The 18,056-nt window shown below is 37.6% G+C and overlaps 1 protein-coding gene across 1 annotated transcript in view; it reads right to left on the bottom strand.

Moving 5' to 3' along the window:
- The window catches only part of LOC127514759 (zeta-sarcoglycan), a 315,734-nt gene that overhangs the window by 106,892 nt on the left and 190,786 nt on the right, over positions 1-18,056 (bottom strand). Inside the window, exon 2 of the mRNA XM_051897924.1 lies at positions 9,016-9,210. Coding sequence (XP_051753884.1) covers positions 9,016-9,210 — 195 coding nt within the window. The remainder of the gene's footprint in view (positions 1-9,015; positions 9,211-18,056) is intronic.

Genomic DNA, 18,056 nt, shown 5'->3' on the forward strand with positions numbered 1-18,056 from the left:
AAGAATATAGTTCTGATGTGCAGCAAAAGATTGTTGAGCTTCACAAAATAGAAAATGGCTATAAGAAAAAAGCTAACGCATTGAAAATCCCCATTTTCACCATCAGGGCAATAATTAAGAAGTTCCAATCAACTAAAGATGTTACAAATCTGCCTGGAAGAGGACGTGTGTCTATAGCGTCCTAATGCATGGTGAGGAGGAAAGTTTGAGTGGACAAAGACTCTCCAAAGATCACAGCTGGAGAATTGCAGAGATTAGTTGAGTCTTGAGTCTCAGAAAGCCTAAAAAAAATGATCAATTATCAAACAGCCCCTACATCCCAACAAGTTGTTCGGGAGGGTTTCAAGAAAAATCCTCTGCTCTCATCCAGAAACAATCTCCAGCATATTCAGTTGTCAGACAAGACTGGAACTTCAAAAGGGACCGGCTTCTATGGTCAGATGAAACTAAAAAAAAAAAAGAGCTTTTTGGCAGCAAACCCACCAGATGGGTTTGGTGCACACATGGATAAAAAGTACCCCATGCCCACGGTAAAATATACTGCTGGATCTTTAATGTTGTGGGCCTATTTTTCTGCTGGAGGTCCTGGACATCTTGTTCAGATACATGGCATCATGGATTCTATCAAATACTAACAGATAAAAATCAAAACCTGACCGCTTCTGCTAGAAATCTTATAATGGGCCGTGATTGGATCTTCCATCAGGACAATGATCTAAAACAAACATCAAAACCAACACAAAAATGTGTCACTGAGCACAAAATGAAGCTTCTGCCATGGCCATCCCAGTCCCCTGTCCTGAACCCTAAAGAAAATGAGTGGAGTGAACTGAAGAGAAGCAGCACCAACATGGAGCTGGGAATCTGAAGGATCTGGAGAGATTCTGTATGAAGGGATGGTCTCTGATATCTTGTCAGGTGTTCTCCAAACTCATCAGGCATTTTAGAAGAACACTCAGAGCTGTTATCTTGGGAAAAGGCCGTTGCAATAATTGGGTGCCAATAATTGTGGCCAATGTGAACTAGAGAAAAACATTTATTTCATAATGAGCTTTTCCCCTGATTTTCAATTGTTTTACTTCAATGATAGGTTAGAATTTTGTGAATTTTTTTGAATGAAAGATCAAAAGGATAAACAATTCAGATTTATTTTCATAGCCGCCTTTGCTCATATTTACTAAGGGTGCCAATAATTGTGGAGGGCACTGTATTTCAGTAGCATAACAGTATTTTCAAAATAGAGAAACAACAAGTAGTTCTTGTTTTTTTTTTTTGTTTTTTTTTTCCAACAAGTAGCGGTTTACATAAGTGAATAAGTTTGTTTGCTTGGTTTATATAAATAAATGATTCTCTGATCAAATAAATAATTCATGTATTAAATATGTAATTCACTAATTCAGTCACTGTATCTTTTCTAAGCTACATAATTAGTTAAATTCAGATTTTCATCACTATGCTTTCAAGTTATATAAATGTATGTTTTTGCAGGCTTTGTAAATTATGTTAAATTAATGGTCCCTAATTTAGATCATGTTTTGTGCCAGATACATACAGCTCTGATTACATAACGAAATAGAAGCAGCAGTTCAAAAATACCTTTCCTCTGAAAATACCTTCAAAGCTTAATAAATGTTTGTTTGTAACTTTTACTGTACTGTTTTTTAGAAGTAGTTTGACTGTCATTTAAAAGGACAGTTCTCCGTCCTTCCAAACATCTTTGACTTTCTTTCTTCGGTATACTTTAAAAGATATTTAGAAGAACAGTTTCAACTGTCCAAACAAAGGAAATAGAAAGAAAAAAAAAAAAAAAACATTATTGTACACATATGTCTGGCTACTTCCTTAGTTCACAACAGATACACACACAGACAGAATTATGACTTGTGTGACATTTATCACTGTGAGGGATTTGACTAATATCAGTGGAATATTCAGCTTCATGGGTTAACGGGAAGGAAATTCATCTGCACAATTGGATTTAGTAACAGCAGAATCCGCCAACCCTAGAGACTTGCTAACGGATCCTGTGAAATTACCCATCTGCCTTTTTCCCTTCCCCCAAGCCTGATGTTCGTTCACTCACTCCCTCCATCTCTGCCTCCGTCACCCGTTGCTGTTTTGGGCCAGCTTAGTGGAGATTTGATTGTTGGGGGCCATTTATGAAAACAGTAGGGGTGAATTGACTTGACTTGACCAAGCTGATTTGCATACATATATATCCAGTCCAAGCAGTGGCCCCTCAGGGGATTGTGGGATATTACAGCTGGAATAGCTGGTGACCAGGCAGGTAAATTGAGTTGGAAAATACACATTTTGCAGAAATTGGTGAAAATGGATAGATATGTAACTTATGATTGGTTTATCAAGCTCTCGTTGCCGTAGCAACGAATAGTGTATGTCAAAGTGTTTGCCCCTCATATGTGGTCATTCCATATGATTTTCATTTTGCCATTGGTGGTGGTTTCGGTATAGCTGGAGATTTGGAGTTAGTAAAATTATTAGGTAAGTTGGTAATCACATGAGGGAACATACAGTTTGCTAACGCTAATATAACTGTACAGCAAAATACAATATGTAAGTACTCTGATGACACTATAAAGATATTTATCTGACAGTTATAGTGTAAGATAGTGTACGCTTAAAAGCCTTTGTGGGTTCTTTCACTAGTTCCCATGTTTAAATAATGCGGAGTGAAGATGTTATTTTTTTATTATTATATTAAGACAGTGAATATATGACAGGAAAACAAGGATAGTGAAAGTTAATGGAATGGGAACACAACATAGGCCAGACTCGAACATACATCTCCCACATGAGCATGTGTTCAATGTCTATGAGCCTGCACTATTAGGCCACATAAATGAATGAATGAACGAACAAACGAACGGCCAGACGGACAGACGATAAATGTTAAATGGTACACCTCTTGTTCTGTATGGACAGAGACCTTAGTTTCAGGAAACCACCAAGTCAATAAATATTAATAAAAACAAACTTGAGAAAAACCAAAGCGACATCCAGTACACCCATTAAAAGAACATTCCCACAGGAAAGTTAATGTCTAAGTGCCTTGCTAAAAGATGCCACAGTGATGGATCATTCCTTGCGAGGGATAACCTTGCAACCTTTTTGTTACTATCCCTGATATTTAACCATTGAGCTAAACCATCCAGATAAGCCAGAAAAAAATAGTTGTTATGGTTACAAAAAGATATTTTTACTTGCAACTTTGCCACATAATTTCAGAGTTTGTGATTTCTGTAGGCCAGAGATTATTGCTTTGAAGGTATTTATGGAGTATACATTGGAATTGTGCCCCTTTTCTATAGCTGGGTCAATGACATGATGCTCAGTTTGTCTTGCCTAATTCTATTGTGATGAGCATGTTTTTTTATTTTTGAATTAAAATATCAAAACTTATTTTGGGCCTGTAAGTGATTTACTGTTATTAATATATGAAAAACCTCTCTATCATATTAAATTCCTGAAGTCTGACCACACACACACACACACACACACACACACACACACACACACACACACACGTTGGTAAACGTGGTTTATGGGGACTCTCCACAGGTGTAATGGTTTTTATACTGTACAAACTGTATATTCTATCCCCTACACTACCCCTACCCCTAAACCTACCCATCACAGAAAACATTCTTCATTTTTTTTTAATTAAAAAAAAAAAAAACTTTTTTAAGCCATTTGGTTTACCATGTTTACGTTGTAATACCCATGCCATTATACACATTTGTGTCCTCAAACCACATATGCCAGAACACACACACACACACAAAACAGGAAATGATGTCATAGGGAGGACCCCTGCAGATTCTCATGTATTTTAAAGTATTTTAAAATATCATAATTTGACCTCTTCAATGAAAAGTTTGTGAAAAGTCCTGTAGTGACATTTCACACACACAAAAATCATTTTAATAATTCAATTTTATAATTTGTATAATTTATAATCAATTTTTTAATATAAACCTTTCTTAAAAAAAAATAGTCAAAATGTTCTTCATATAATGAAACCTGAAAACAAAGAGTGAATTTCTAAGAATTTGGCACATGGGTTATAAACTAGATTTTAAACTAGATTATTATTATTATTATTATTATTATTATTATTATTACTATTATTATGGACAAGTCACTGCGCCAGCTCTGAATTTCTAGAGATTCATGCAGTCATGATAATAAGGAATAATGGGAGAATATATGTGTATATGTGAATATACAGTATGCCTATATGTGGTCATTCAGTCCAACTCTAGTGGCTCATGTAGTGATATCTAGTTGGATATCTTGTAGTTGTAGTTGGGGAAAGACCCACCTGAGAGGCACTATACAGGTCAAACAACTCAAGGTTTGCCAAGATAAAGTCCAAAGTTATAAGTCTGTGCATAGAACAGTCCCTTTGGCAGTCACACAGCAAAGTAGGGTTCACACAGCTGCACAGTAGGATTGTGCCAATAGACAATGATGTGTATCGAAATAGTCAGAGATATCGCTGATGGCAGATGCCTTTGATGATATGAAGACGATTATTATTATTTTTATTTTTATTACACAATTCATTTGCCCTCCTGTAATTTCACAACGACATCACTGCATAACCGACACGTGTGTATGAGGATTGAGGACTCCTAGATGAAAATGTATTTAAAATAGACTGCAAAACTACATCCCACATCAAAATTAAATTGCAAGATGATCTATTCACAATTAAGTACTTGTTATAAAAGAGACACATGATTCTTATAAAGTTGTTGTTTGAGCCAAGACAAAAAAGGCATAGTTGTTCATCTGCATTTTGTTTTGTTTCCATAGCAAAAAAAACATTTTATTGACACTAATAACACTAATAACAATACAATGACAAATTATTATTATTATTATTACTAAAATTATATAATAAGTCTTTAATACTGTAGGTCCGAACACTGCACAATAATCAGTCATCAATGAAAATCAAAAGCAGATTTAAACACAGACTTAAAAAATTGTTTACCAAGAAATATTGATTCTTCTTTTTTCCACTATCATTAATGTATGGGTTACAAGAGAAAAATTTAACTAATAAATTAGATAGTTGATACAGCCTACCATTATCAGCATATGTTAAGGTAGATTCAGCTCTCGTCATCTCTGAGAGAATTAATGTGTCGTTAATGCAGTGACAGATACCAAAAGCCAGGCCAGTTTTTGCTTTCATTTTAGTGAATGATTGTAGTTTGAGACGCCTTCACTGGCATAACTCTCATGCAAAGTTTTCAAATTGCCTGTGTGATATCCACAGGCTTGACTTTTGGGTGAAATATTCCTACACGACTTTTGATTTCCCATGACATTAAAACTAAGTAAATAATTAAAGAAATAAGCAAATAATCAAGTAAATAAATAAGTAAATTAATGATAGGATGATAGGACGATATGACTAAGGAGAATTTCACCCAACACTACTCCACAGTAGGGCCTACGACCACACATGAGCACATACGCCAATAAGAGGTTTCATGAGCCTGCCATGTGTTACAATAGCAGAGACTCAAACACGTGCTAACTCTACAAAGAGGTATTGTAGTTCCATTGTAGTGCTTACACAGTCACTTCCTAAATCATACAGACACACACACACACTTGTACAAAGCCACAAAGTCCTCTCATTTCTTCTTGCGGTCTCAGCAGACAAACCACAGTGTTCATTTTTGAGTAGGTTCACAACTCCGCTGATCCAGGCAGCCCATGCTTTGTAATTCTGTATAGCCAGCATGTGTGGCAGATGCTGTTAAACAAGGACAAATCAGCTGGGTAAATAAAGTGCTGTGACCTCATGCTTGCTAGCTAGTACACCAGACCATCTGAGTAAGGTCATTCACACAAATAGAAAAAAGCAGACAGAGTATTTGAGCCAATGAGATAATACAACAAATGTACACCAAGTTGCTGAGAATCAGATATGACTAGATTTTTACATTTTCTCAAGAAAATATGAGTGGTGCTTGTCTACGCTAAATTTGCAACATTTACAAACATACTGTATAATTAAAATCAAAATTTGCATCTGTTAATATTATTTAAAGGATTAGTTAACTTTCAAATTAAAGGTGTATATGACTTTCTTCTTTCTGATGAACACAATCAGAGATATATTAATAAATATCCTGACGCAGCCGAGCTTTATAATGGCAGTGAACAGGGGTCACGAGTATGAGCTGAAGAAAGTGCAGCCATCCACATCCATCCAGCATAAATGTGTACTCCACATGGCTCCGGGGGGTTAATAAAGGCCTTCTGAAGTGAAGCGATGAGTTTGTGTAAAAAAAATCCATATTTAACAAGTTATGAAGTAAAATATCTAGCTATTTTATTACACAATTCATTTGCCCTCCTGTAATTTCACAACGACATCACTGCATAACCGACACGTGTGTATGAGGATTGAGGACTCCTAGATGAAAATGTATTTAAAATAGACTGCAAAACTACATCCCACATCAAAATTAAATTGCAAGATGATCTATTCACAATTAAGTACTTGTTATAAAAGAGACACATGATTCTTATAAAGTTGTTGTTTGAGCCAAGACAAAAAAGGCATAGTTGTTCATCTGCATTTTGTTTTGTTTCCATAGCAAAAAAAACATTTTATTGACACTAATAACACTAATAACAATACAATGACAAATTATTATTATTATTATTACTAAAATTATATAATAAGTCTTTAATACTGTAGGTCCGAACACTGCACAATAATCAGTCATCAATGAAAATCAAAAGCAGATTTAAACACAGACTTAAAAAATTGTTTACCAAGAAATATTGATTCTTCTTTTTTCCACTATCATTAATGTATGGGTTACAAGAGAAAAATTTAACTAATAAATTAGATAGTTGATACAGCCTACCATTATCAGCATATGTTAAGGTAGATTCAGCTCTCGTCATCTCTGAGAGAATTAATGTGTCGTTAATGCAGTGACAGATACCAAAAGCCAGGCCAGTTTTTGCTTTCATTTTAGTGAATGATTGTAGTTTGAGACGCCTTCACTGGCATAACTCTCATGCAAAGTTTTCAAATTGCCTGTGTGATATCCACAGGCTTGACTTTTGGGTGAAATATTCCTACACGACTTTTGATTTCCCATGACATTAAAACTAAGTAAATAATTAAAGAAATAAGCAAATAATCAAGTAAATAAATAAGTAAATTAATGATAGGATGATAGGACGATATGACTAAGGAGAATTTCACCCAACACTACTCCACAGTAGGGCCTACGACCACACATGAGCACATACGCCAATAAGAGGTTTCATGAGCCTGTCATGTGTTACAATAGCAGAGACTCAAACACGTGCTAACTCTACAAAGAGGTATTGTAGTTCCATTGTAGTGCTTACACAGTCACTTCCTAAATCATACAGACACACACACACACTTGTACAAAGCCACAAAGTCCTCTCATTTCTTCTTGCGGTCTCAGCAGACAAACCACAGTGTTCATTTTTGAGTAGGTTCACAACTCCGCTGATCCAGGCAGCCCATGCTTTGTAATTCTGTATAGCCAGCATGTGTGGCAGATGCTGTTAAACAAGGACAAATCAGCTGGGTAAATAAAGTGCTGTGACCTCATGCTTGCTAGCTAGTACACCAGACCATCTGAGTAAGGTCATTCACACAAATAGAAAAAAGCAGACAGAGTATTTGAGCCAATGAGATAATACAACAAATGTACACCAAGTTGCTGAGAATCAGATATGACTAGATTTTTACATTTTCTCAAGAAAATATGAGTGGTGCTTGTCTACGCTAAATTTGCAACATTTACAAACATACTGTATAATTAAAATCAAAATTTGCATCTGTTAATATTATTTAAAGGATTAGTTAACTTTCAAATTAAAGGTGTATATGACTTTCTTCTTTCTGATGAACACAATCAGAGATATATTAATAAATATCCTGACGCATCCGAGCTTTATAATGGCAGTGAACAGGGGTCACGAGTATGAGCTGAAGAAAGTGCAGCCATCCACATCCATCCAGCATAAATGTGTACTCCACATGGCTCCGGGGGGTTAATAAAGGCCTTCTGAAGTGAAGCGATGAGTTTGTGTAAAAAAAATCCATATTTAACAAGTTATGAAGTAAAATATCTAGCTTCCGCCACACCGCCTTCAGTATTCAATGTACGAAAAAAAGTGTAAAACTCTTGCAGTTCAAAAAGCTTACGGCATGTCCTATGCCTTCCCTATTCAACTTACTAAAAAAGTGTAACTGACGAGAAACCAGTTTACACTTTCTTCGTACCTTGAATATGGAAGGCGGTCTGGCGGAAGCTAGATATTTTACTTCATAAATATGTTAAATATGGATATTTAACATATACACAAATGCATCGCTTCGCTTCAGAAGGCCTTTATTAACCCCTGGAGCTGTGTGGAGTACATGTTTATGATGGATGGATGTGGATGGAAGCACTTTCTTCAGCTCATAAGACTTTCTTCAGCCATTATAAAGCTCGGATGTGTCAGGATGTTTATTAAAATATCTCTGACTGTGTTCATCAGAAAGAAGAAAGTCATATACACCTAGGATTGCTTGAGGGTGAGTAAAGCTTGGACTAATTTCCATTTGAAAGTGAACTAATCCTTTAATGGAACCGTGCTAGCATGAACTAACAATGAACAGTTGTATTTTTATTAACTAATGTTAACAGAGACTATGATAGTCTCAATGATATTCAGGTTCCTAGATAAGGCTTACACCCTTCCTTCAATGCAGGACTATGGGAGTAATAGCACATCTCTCTTCAAAAAGCAGCCCAATTTGTGGTATAATTCATGTCTGTAGCACAGGACGAGTTATGCACCAATGTTTAATACTTAATGTAGGGGTTGGTCGTAAGTAAAAGCAATAGTAATGGTGTTGCTTGTATTAGCGTTAAAAGAACATATAATCAGAGAGAGGAACACAATAAAAGACAGATAAGTGCTCACCACGGTGAAGTTCATGACTTTTAAGATCCAGATGGTCAAGGCTAGGTTGACGATCATGGTGACGAGGAGGAGGAGGATGAAGAAATAGAGACAGCGCTTTCGCCAGCCGTAAATCCCCACCGGGTACACGGTAGCACATCCCGGCCTTTGGAGGGGGTTTGGCTGAGATGCCAGGATGTACTGCTCCTGGGTCATCTAGTGAGAAAGAACAGAAAGAGAAATTTGTTTCAGGTTTCTTAATTCTCTTAATAGTCATGGTAGCTTACAGGGAAGGAAAAAAAAAACAGCAACAACTTCAAATGCGCACTAAACAAAAACTCTTTAAATGTTGAATAAAAATGTACTGTTTCATTGACCTTTTTCTTTGATCCAATTAGTTTCTCTGCTTTTTATCTTCTTTTTGTGTAAGAGAATTGTGTCAATGCTTTTCCATGCATTATTAATTAAGCACTGTTTAACTAATTGACACTGAAACAATTTGGGGGGAAAAAATGGTCCTGGTATAGGAATGTGAAAAATAAGATTAAAAAAAAAAAAAAACAATGATTACAGATGATGGAAACAAAAATTATTGCAATAGTAATCCTGGGTTATTTTTCTAACCCAAATGCTGGGTTCATCCTGTTGGGTCATTTTATTGCGTTATTTGTAATATTTTTACCCAGGTGCTGGGTAGCTTTTCTGTAACAACTACTGGGTCATTTTTTTTACTGTCAATACAAATTATGAACCCCCTCTCAATACCTGATGGGTCAGTGTAACCCAATGTTCGGTGAGTAGTCTGTCCCAAACCGGTTAAAACCGGATACATTTGTCAACAGTCATTTTGTTCTGTTCTGAGAGAAAGCGTCCTGAGGGGAAACTTCCTGATGAAATTACGGTTTGTATTACATTGTATTCCTATCAAATTATTACTACACAAATAGGAAAACGTCTGTAGTCACACGATTTACCTTATTTTGTTTATATGTACATCACAGCTAGCGTCTGCTTGGACGGCTAGCCTTCTACAAACGCAGCATACACCGGAACTACACTCAAAGCGAATGACACGCCAGCGTCACAATGGAAGTTTCACCTCCTGCCAAACAAATGCGCGACCAGGACTGAAACACTGCGCGACATCGCTGTATGTTACCAAGCTGTCGTCACGTGCGCTCCACTGACTACAATAGGCTTGTTCGAGATGCATCGGCGCTACGCAGGCCGATCGGCGCATGACATCAAAGTACCGCGAGAGCATTTGAAGAGCATACGACTCCATGAATCTTATGGTGCGTTCAAGTCATGTCGGAAAGATCGTATTTACGAGCAGGACGGACATGAACGCCACCACAATGTCATACGAGTGGGGAGCTCGGGATTTTCTTTAAGCCCCGATCTGTACGACTTGGGGGCGTGTCAGTGAGAAACATGGCGAAATACCACAATACTTAAAGGTATTTAGCAGTGAAGTTGTCAGGCTTTTCTATTCACAAACGAAGTAAGCTAATTTCCAGCAAAAAATATGATAGCATTATAATATAACAATATAATATGTAGCGATAAAGTTTATAATGGCTTCATAAATGAATTAAAAACATAAAAAAGTAAAATACAAGTAATGCACATTCTTTGCTTTTCATTTTCTAGAAGTAGAAGTGTTGTATTTTTGTGTAATTAATTAAGTGAAGGTACACCGCCATCTTACTCCGACAAAAGTGATTTGAACGCCCCTGCCGTCGTAAACACGACTTCCCACCTCGTAAATACGAACTTCTCAGGAGGACTTGAACGCACCAGTACTTTGATGGAACGCTACTGATCTAGTGTACTAGCATTGCAGCTGTGGTCGCGCTATGCGTTTGTTGGATTGAAATGTCTGACAGACGAGATGGCACAAGGTAAAGCTGGTTTTGATGTAAATTTTCAAACATGAATATATAAGTTTGTTATTTAATGAACTGAAACAGATACCACTTTTCTTCCCACCGATTCCCATTGGCTGCTCTTGCTACTCCTGTCACGTCTTTACTAAAAGTTTGAGTATTTTATGATTGTAAAAGACTAGGCTTGTTCGACTTCATGTGACGACGTAAAGATCAGCTGCAGCCTGACAAAAGCAATGCATTCTGGTTAGAAAATTTGTCCAACTTTAGGCTTGTTCGACTTCATGCAGCGCTGCACAGACCAATAGCGGCTGACTTGAAGCAGTGCATGCCGGTTAGAAATTTTGTCCGACTTGAGACAGCGCCGATGCTATGTGACTGTGATGTATGGCTCCAAAGTACTGCAAGTGCAATTCGAGAGCAGCCGACAGAGTCAGCCAGCGCAGTTTCTCAAGAGCGGCTGCACGGGCTCTGATGACCACACAGCTGTTCCACGATTGGCCGGATTCACCGCATGACAATGATCACATGTGTTTCGTATTTATTCTGAAAACTTCAGTTCCACTAATGCTCACAAATCTGCATTTTTTTTTTTTAACAGTTAAAGCATTGTGTCATGTTTATCAAAATAAAACTGATAAAAAACGCAGACCCCACTACATTAGTATTTAAATAATAAATGCTTATGTTGAACGTTATTCTTGTAAAAGAATAAAAAAAAACACTGTAAGCAGTACATAAAGTATTGAATGAAAATGTCTCTGAAACATCAGTGTATTAGTCAAATATTGCATTTATTTCATTTCAGCTGTGATAAAGTATGCAAACGCAGCACGAGCGTCACTACGGGAAGCAGAAAGTGTCTGACTTCACGTCTCCGTTATCAGCTCCTCCCCGCCTGCACACGGCTACTCTCGCCGATCGGTTGCATCCAGCCGCAGCCGATGTCGAACACACCTTTTGAACGGCTCTGCAGCCGCCTTACAATCACACGTGCCATCAAAGTACCGCGAGAGCAAAACGAGACCAGTTGCCTAGGTCAGGCGCTGCAGTTGCTCAAAATCGGCTGAGAAAGCTTTGATGACAACACACTTTATTCTCATTGGTCAGATTTGATGACAAGGGTGACATATTGCGTGTACAAGTTCCTGTATTTAACCAATCTTGATATTGAATATCTGATATTCAAAACATGAGAATTTCAATCGCATCCACTTCTTTGGCTACAATAAACGCAAACATCACGTGGTCTGCCATGAATGACGTTGGTTCAGCACACTACGGAAAGCACGAAGTGTCCGACCTGACAGCCGTCTCTGTACTTCTCCCCCGCCTGCAACCAGCAGATCTCACCAGCCGGTGGCAGGCTAGTGTAGTTCATTGCGAATAAGCCTATTGACTCGCCACTGAATATGAATAGCGCTGGGTTGCCAAACAACCCAGAAATTGTTGTTTTAGAGTATGTATGTAGGCCTAACTTTGCAACTACATGTCAGCTACCAGTCATTAGTGTATTAGTAGACTGCTTAATATCTGCTAACACTTTACTTTGATGTTCCCCGAACAGATATACTGACTATAAGTACCTTTGCAACTACATGTCAACTTATTCTGCTAACCCTAACAGTCTACTACTACAGTCTACTAATAATCTAATGAGAGTTTGTTGACATGTAGTTGCAAAGTTGATTAACCGATATCAACATGCTAATGGAAAGCTCCTTTGACATATCTGTGTGTAGGGTGTGCAGTTGCTGATTATGTAGAGTGTTGTAAACATAAATTGTTCTCTTATAAGGCTCTATTTTGATTAGAATGCTGCCTTAGAAGACTGCTGCCTATGTAGACAGGCAACAAGGCAGTTCAGAAAAAAAAGCTAGAGAGTGAGAAGTGGTACTGGATAGGGAAATATGTGGGGCAAGGAAAAAGTGGACAAACGATTGTCACTTCTTCCACAAGCTCCATCTGTCAGTCACATCTTCCTTTTGCTTTTTAATTCACAGTCTCTCAGCATGCATCGGCTCAACTAAAGACCTCAAACTCCCCAACCTCTCTGTAACCTTAAAACTCCCCTCAGCCAACTCTCCAGCTCCACAAATGTCTTCTCAATCTCCCTCCAAACACTCTTCAACAACTCTCAAATCTCCTCTACACCATTCACTCATAAAAATAAAATGTTCCAATTAAAGTAAAAAGGGTTTTGCAGTCCTATGTCGAAAAATAACCTTTTTTTTTTTTCCAATTTAACAAAGGACTTTTTATTTTCTAGTTCTTTAGAAAACCGGTGCTGTAGAGTTAATTTTTCTATGTTAAAATACTTTCTCCTATCTCAGTTGTGCAGAGACAACTATTGTATGTGCACACCATTCGAAGGTTGACTTCCAGAAGAATGGAACACTGTTACTCCTTCAAAATATTGTTCTGTTTGTTCGAGCATGTCCAACTCCTTTGACTCTACCAACGAGTGAAGGGGATGTTTGGGGATGTTATTACCTGTTTGATCAAGCAAATTAAAGACTTGGGAAGTTAAAATTTGGTAGCACTTTCCGTGCCGAAAAAAAATGCCTTTGCTAGACTTAACTGGTCTCCCAGCCTGGCCAAATTGTTGGTCTTAAGCTGGTTTAACTGGTCTCCCCACTGGCCAAATTGTTGGTCTTATGCTGGTTTAACTGGTCTCCCCACTTTAATGGTGTTTAGCTGGGTAGCCAGCTGGTCTCAAAGTCTGACTTGCTATAAAAAGTACTCAAAACCCCTCTAAAACCAGCCAAAGTAACTCAAAAGAATCAACTCAAGCTGCAAAGAAACACTGAAGAAGCAGAGTTTACTAGAGTATTCTAAAATTGCCAAAAAATGCAGTTTAAAATCTGTAGGTTTGCTGCTCTTGTTTGTAGAGCTGTTCAGTTTAGCCAAACAAATGTGATATGACTATAAAGTAACACTAATAATAGTACCAATACTACTACTACTACTACTACTACTAATAATAATAATAATTAATGAAGAAATATTTCTTAATTTTCAAACTATAAAGCACCAAACTTTAATTTAGGTGGATATCTGCAGGTTGCACTGCTGACAACAGCTGGCTTATAAGCGTTTCTCATTACACATTTGGGAAGATGGTTGTCACACGTTACGTTCCCAAATGCAAGATGCAATCCATGCAGGGATGATTTCTTGTGGAGCAGCATTTACCACAAACAGAGAGGCTCCTGAAAACTGGATCATGAGCTGCTCACGTTTAACAGAGCAAAATGCCGCACTTAACTCAAAAACACACAGTGCATATATTTATTTAATTAAATCGCAGCCTTTGTGATTTGATAATCGCACTAAGCCATATGGCAATTACCGTTTTACTTTGATTAATCGTGCAGCCCTAGAGTGTCCCTCAACCTCATCTGAAGCTCCTCTTCAAGCTCTTCAGCACTGATAAACATCTAAACCTGCCTGAGCAACAGCCCTCTCTCTTTCACAATGGTATACATGACCTTTGCTGCTCCAGTTGTAGTAAAGAGCGAGTATGTGCACATTTTCTACATATTTGTGGCGTGCAAATCGAAGAAAGTGGATTTTAGTTTGTGTGGAGGAGTGTAGTTAATAGTCAGTTTCCACCAGTTTCAACACATGGGTGAAAGAGATCATTCTTTTTCTCTAGCCTCAAGTCCTCATCAGCTATAAATATCAAGGGCGATGGAGATGGAAATATCGAATAGTTTTCACTTACATTTTTTGTTTTTTTACCTTTCAGTCTCCCACACATTCTTTAGCAATACCATTTTAGCCCATTGTTGTTTCTCACTTTGTTTCTGCCATCTCCTGTGGCGGTATCGTCTTTATATCTCTTACTCCCAGTGCCTTTCATATGTCCACCCTTTTATATTGCGCGGTGTGGTTCCATACCCACTTTACTCCGCCCCTGACCATCCCTCTCTATCCTTCCATGTCTTGCTCACTCTTTCTCTCTTTGTCTCTCCGGTTCCAATGCATTTCTAAAATTGATCTGACAGCAGAGTGATCCATCAAATGCATGTGCAGCCGAGCTGGACCAGAACAGCACCCTGCCTACAGCCTAACACTATTAACACGCTCACCAACTACTCACTCACTCAGATTACATCTGCTTGTTCCAGCAGAAAGAGAAAGAAAAAATAGAGAGAGAGGGGAGGTCAGACAGGCAAACAGAACTACATAGAGATTTAAGGACAGAACAGGTAAATAACAAAAGCAGAGACTAAAGATAAGGCCACTAACCAAGTGAACAAGCTTAGCCACCCTCTAATACAGGTGCTGGTCATATAATTAGAATATCATCAAAAAGTTGATTTATTTCACTAATTCCATTCAAAAAGTGAAACTTGTATATTATATTCATTCATTACACACAGACTGATATATTTCAAATGTTTATTTCTTTTAATTTTGATGATTATAACTGACAACTAAGGAAAATCCCAAATTCAGTATCTCAGAAAATTAGAACACTGTGAAAAGGTTCAATATTGAAGACACCTGGTGCCACACTCTAATCAGCTAATTAACTCAAAACACCTGCAAAGGCCTTTAAATGGTCTCTCAGTCTAGTTCTGTAGGCTACACAATCATGGGGAAGACTGCTGACTTGACAGTTGTCCAAAAGACAACCATTGACACCTTGCACAAGGAGGGCAAGACACAAAAGGTCATTGCAAAAGAGGCTGGCTGTTCACAGAGCTCTGTGTCCAAGCACATAAATAGAGAGGCGAAGGGAAGGAAAAGATGTGGTAGAAAAAAAGTGTACAAGCAATACGGATAAGTGCACCCTGGAGAGGAACAAAACCCATTCAAAAATGTGGGGGAGATTTACAAAGAGTGGACTGCAGCTGGAGTCAGTGCTTCAAGAACCACTACGCACAGACGTATGCAAGACATGGGTTTCAGCTGTCGCATTCCTTGTGTCAAGCCACTCTTGAACAACAGACAGCGTCAGAAGCGTTTCGCCTGGGTTAAAGACAAAAAGGACTGGACTGCTGCTGAGTGGTCCAAAGTTATGTTCTCTGATGAAAGTAAATTTTGCATTTCCTTTGGAAATCAGGGTCCCAGAGTCTGGAGGAAGAGAGGAGAGGCACACAATCCACGTTGTTTGAGGTCCAGTGTAAAGTTTCCACAGTCAGTGATGGTTTGGGGTGCCATGTCATCTGCTGGTGTTGGTCCACTGTGTTTTCTGAGGTCCAAGGTCAATGCAGCCGTATACCAGGAAGTTTTAGAGCACTTCATGCTTCCTGCTGCTGACCAACTTTATGGAGATGCAGATTTCATTTTCCAACAGGACTTGGCACCTGCACACAGTGCCAAAGCTAACAATACCTGGTTTAAGGACCATGGTATCCCTGTTCTTAATTGGCCAGCAAACTCGCCTGACCTTAACCCCTTAGAAAATCTATGGGGTATTGTGAAGAGGAAGATGCGATATGCCAGACCCAACAATGCAGAAGAGCTGAAGGCCACTATCAGAGCAACCTGGGCTCTTATAACACCTGAGCAGTGCCACAGACTGATCGACTCCATGCCACGCCGCATTGCTGCAGTAATTCAGGCAAAAGAAGCCCCAACTAAGTATTGAGTGCTGTTCATGCTCATACTTTTCATGTTCATACTTTTCAGTTGGCCAAGATTTCTAAAAATCCTTTCTTTGTATTGGTCTTAAGTAATATTCTAATTTTCTGAGATACTGAATTTGGGATTTTCCTTAGTTGTCAGTTATAATCATCAAAATTAAAAGAAATAAACATTTGAAATATATCAGTCTGTGTGTAATGAATGAATATAATGTACAAGTTTCACTTTTTGAATGGAATTAGTGAAATAAATCAACTTTTTGATGATATTCTAATTATATGACCAGCACCTGTATATATATTAAATAATAATTGTTCATTCATTCACTCACATTTAACCTTAAACCCTTGTTTTGTTAATGTATAACATTTTAAAATAATATATTTTGAATCTGTTTTAATTTATATATCAACCGGTAGAACTCATTTTTCTAAACATTCACCATTAAACATATAAATTACGGTGTATTGATTTGAAAATTTGTTATATAACTTTATTGATGGTAGTTGTTCAATCATTTTTCTCTCTTTTTTTAACTTTTAAAGCAGAAAAATGGCACAGACTGCACATCCCTATGCCCAAAAATTTGTGAAAAATGGAAGCAAAAGACTATGTCCTATGTGTGTCACGAAAGTTTTATTTTTCTTTATAAATGGAGCTATGAGTCATACAAAGCTCCACACAAACACACACACACACACACACACACACACACACACACACACACACACACACACACACACAAATCTTGTAAGGATGTACAGTAGCCTATCACTCTGTTTTTAAACCCTGCTATCCCAGCAATACACCAGCAGATTGTGCTAACCTGCGCTGCTAATGATGTTATACACTAGACTATATTGGGACACAGTCTGCTGAGACTTCAAAGTCCAGACACTCCTATTTTGGAGTCTGAAGAAACAAAGATGGAATACAGCAATTTATATAGTGGAGTACTCTATTGAAAAACTCTCACACACATTTTTTTATTTATTTATTTATTTATTTTTTTTTATTATTCCCCTTACTTTCAGCAGTTCATTCAGCCTCAACTACTCCATCTAGACTTGTAGATAATTTCAGCTTTAAGTATGTTTTTATAAATATTGTTAGACTTTTTTTCTTTTAAAAAAAAAAAAAAAAAAAAATAAGATTTACATTTTTTTTCACACAACTACAATGATAACAATAAAATAAAGTTTTAATAATAGTTACACACTATTATTAGGGAAGTTCACACCACAGACAATGATAATGACACAAAAACATTGTAATCACATTCAGAACAGTTTTTCTTTTCAGCAGATGAATGATAAAAACACTGACAGCCAATCATAATCAGAGATGGTCTTATTATTGGGAGATACGAGGGTCCATAGCTCTACCGTTGGAGAAAGCATAACGGCTAACTTGGAACACGTGTGACTTGATAACCAATCACATTACAGCCTTGATGTCTTTGAATTTCATTCAGAGTTGTGTGTCAGTCAGTCACTGTTAGTGGACACCATATAAATGAATGGGGAAAAAAAAGAGTTGTCCTTGACTTCTCTCACAAAACAGCATTTTTTTTCA

Source organism: Ctenopharyngodon idella, chromosome 1 (assembly GCF_019924925.1).
Source record: "Ctenopharyngodon idella isolate HZGC_01 chromosome 1, HZGC01, whole genome shotgun sequence".
Taxonomy (NCBI): domain Eukaryota; kingdom Metazoa; phylum Chordata; class Actinopteri; order Cypriniformes; family Xenocyprididae; genus Ctenopharyngodon; species Ctenopharyngodon idella.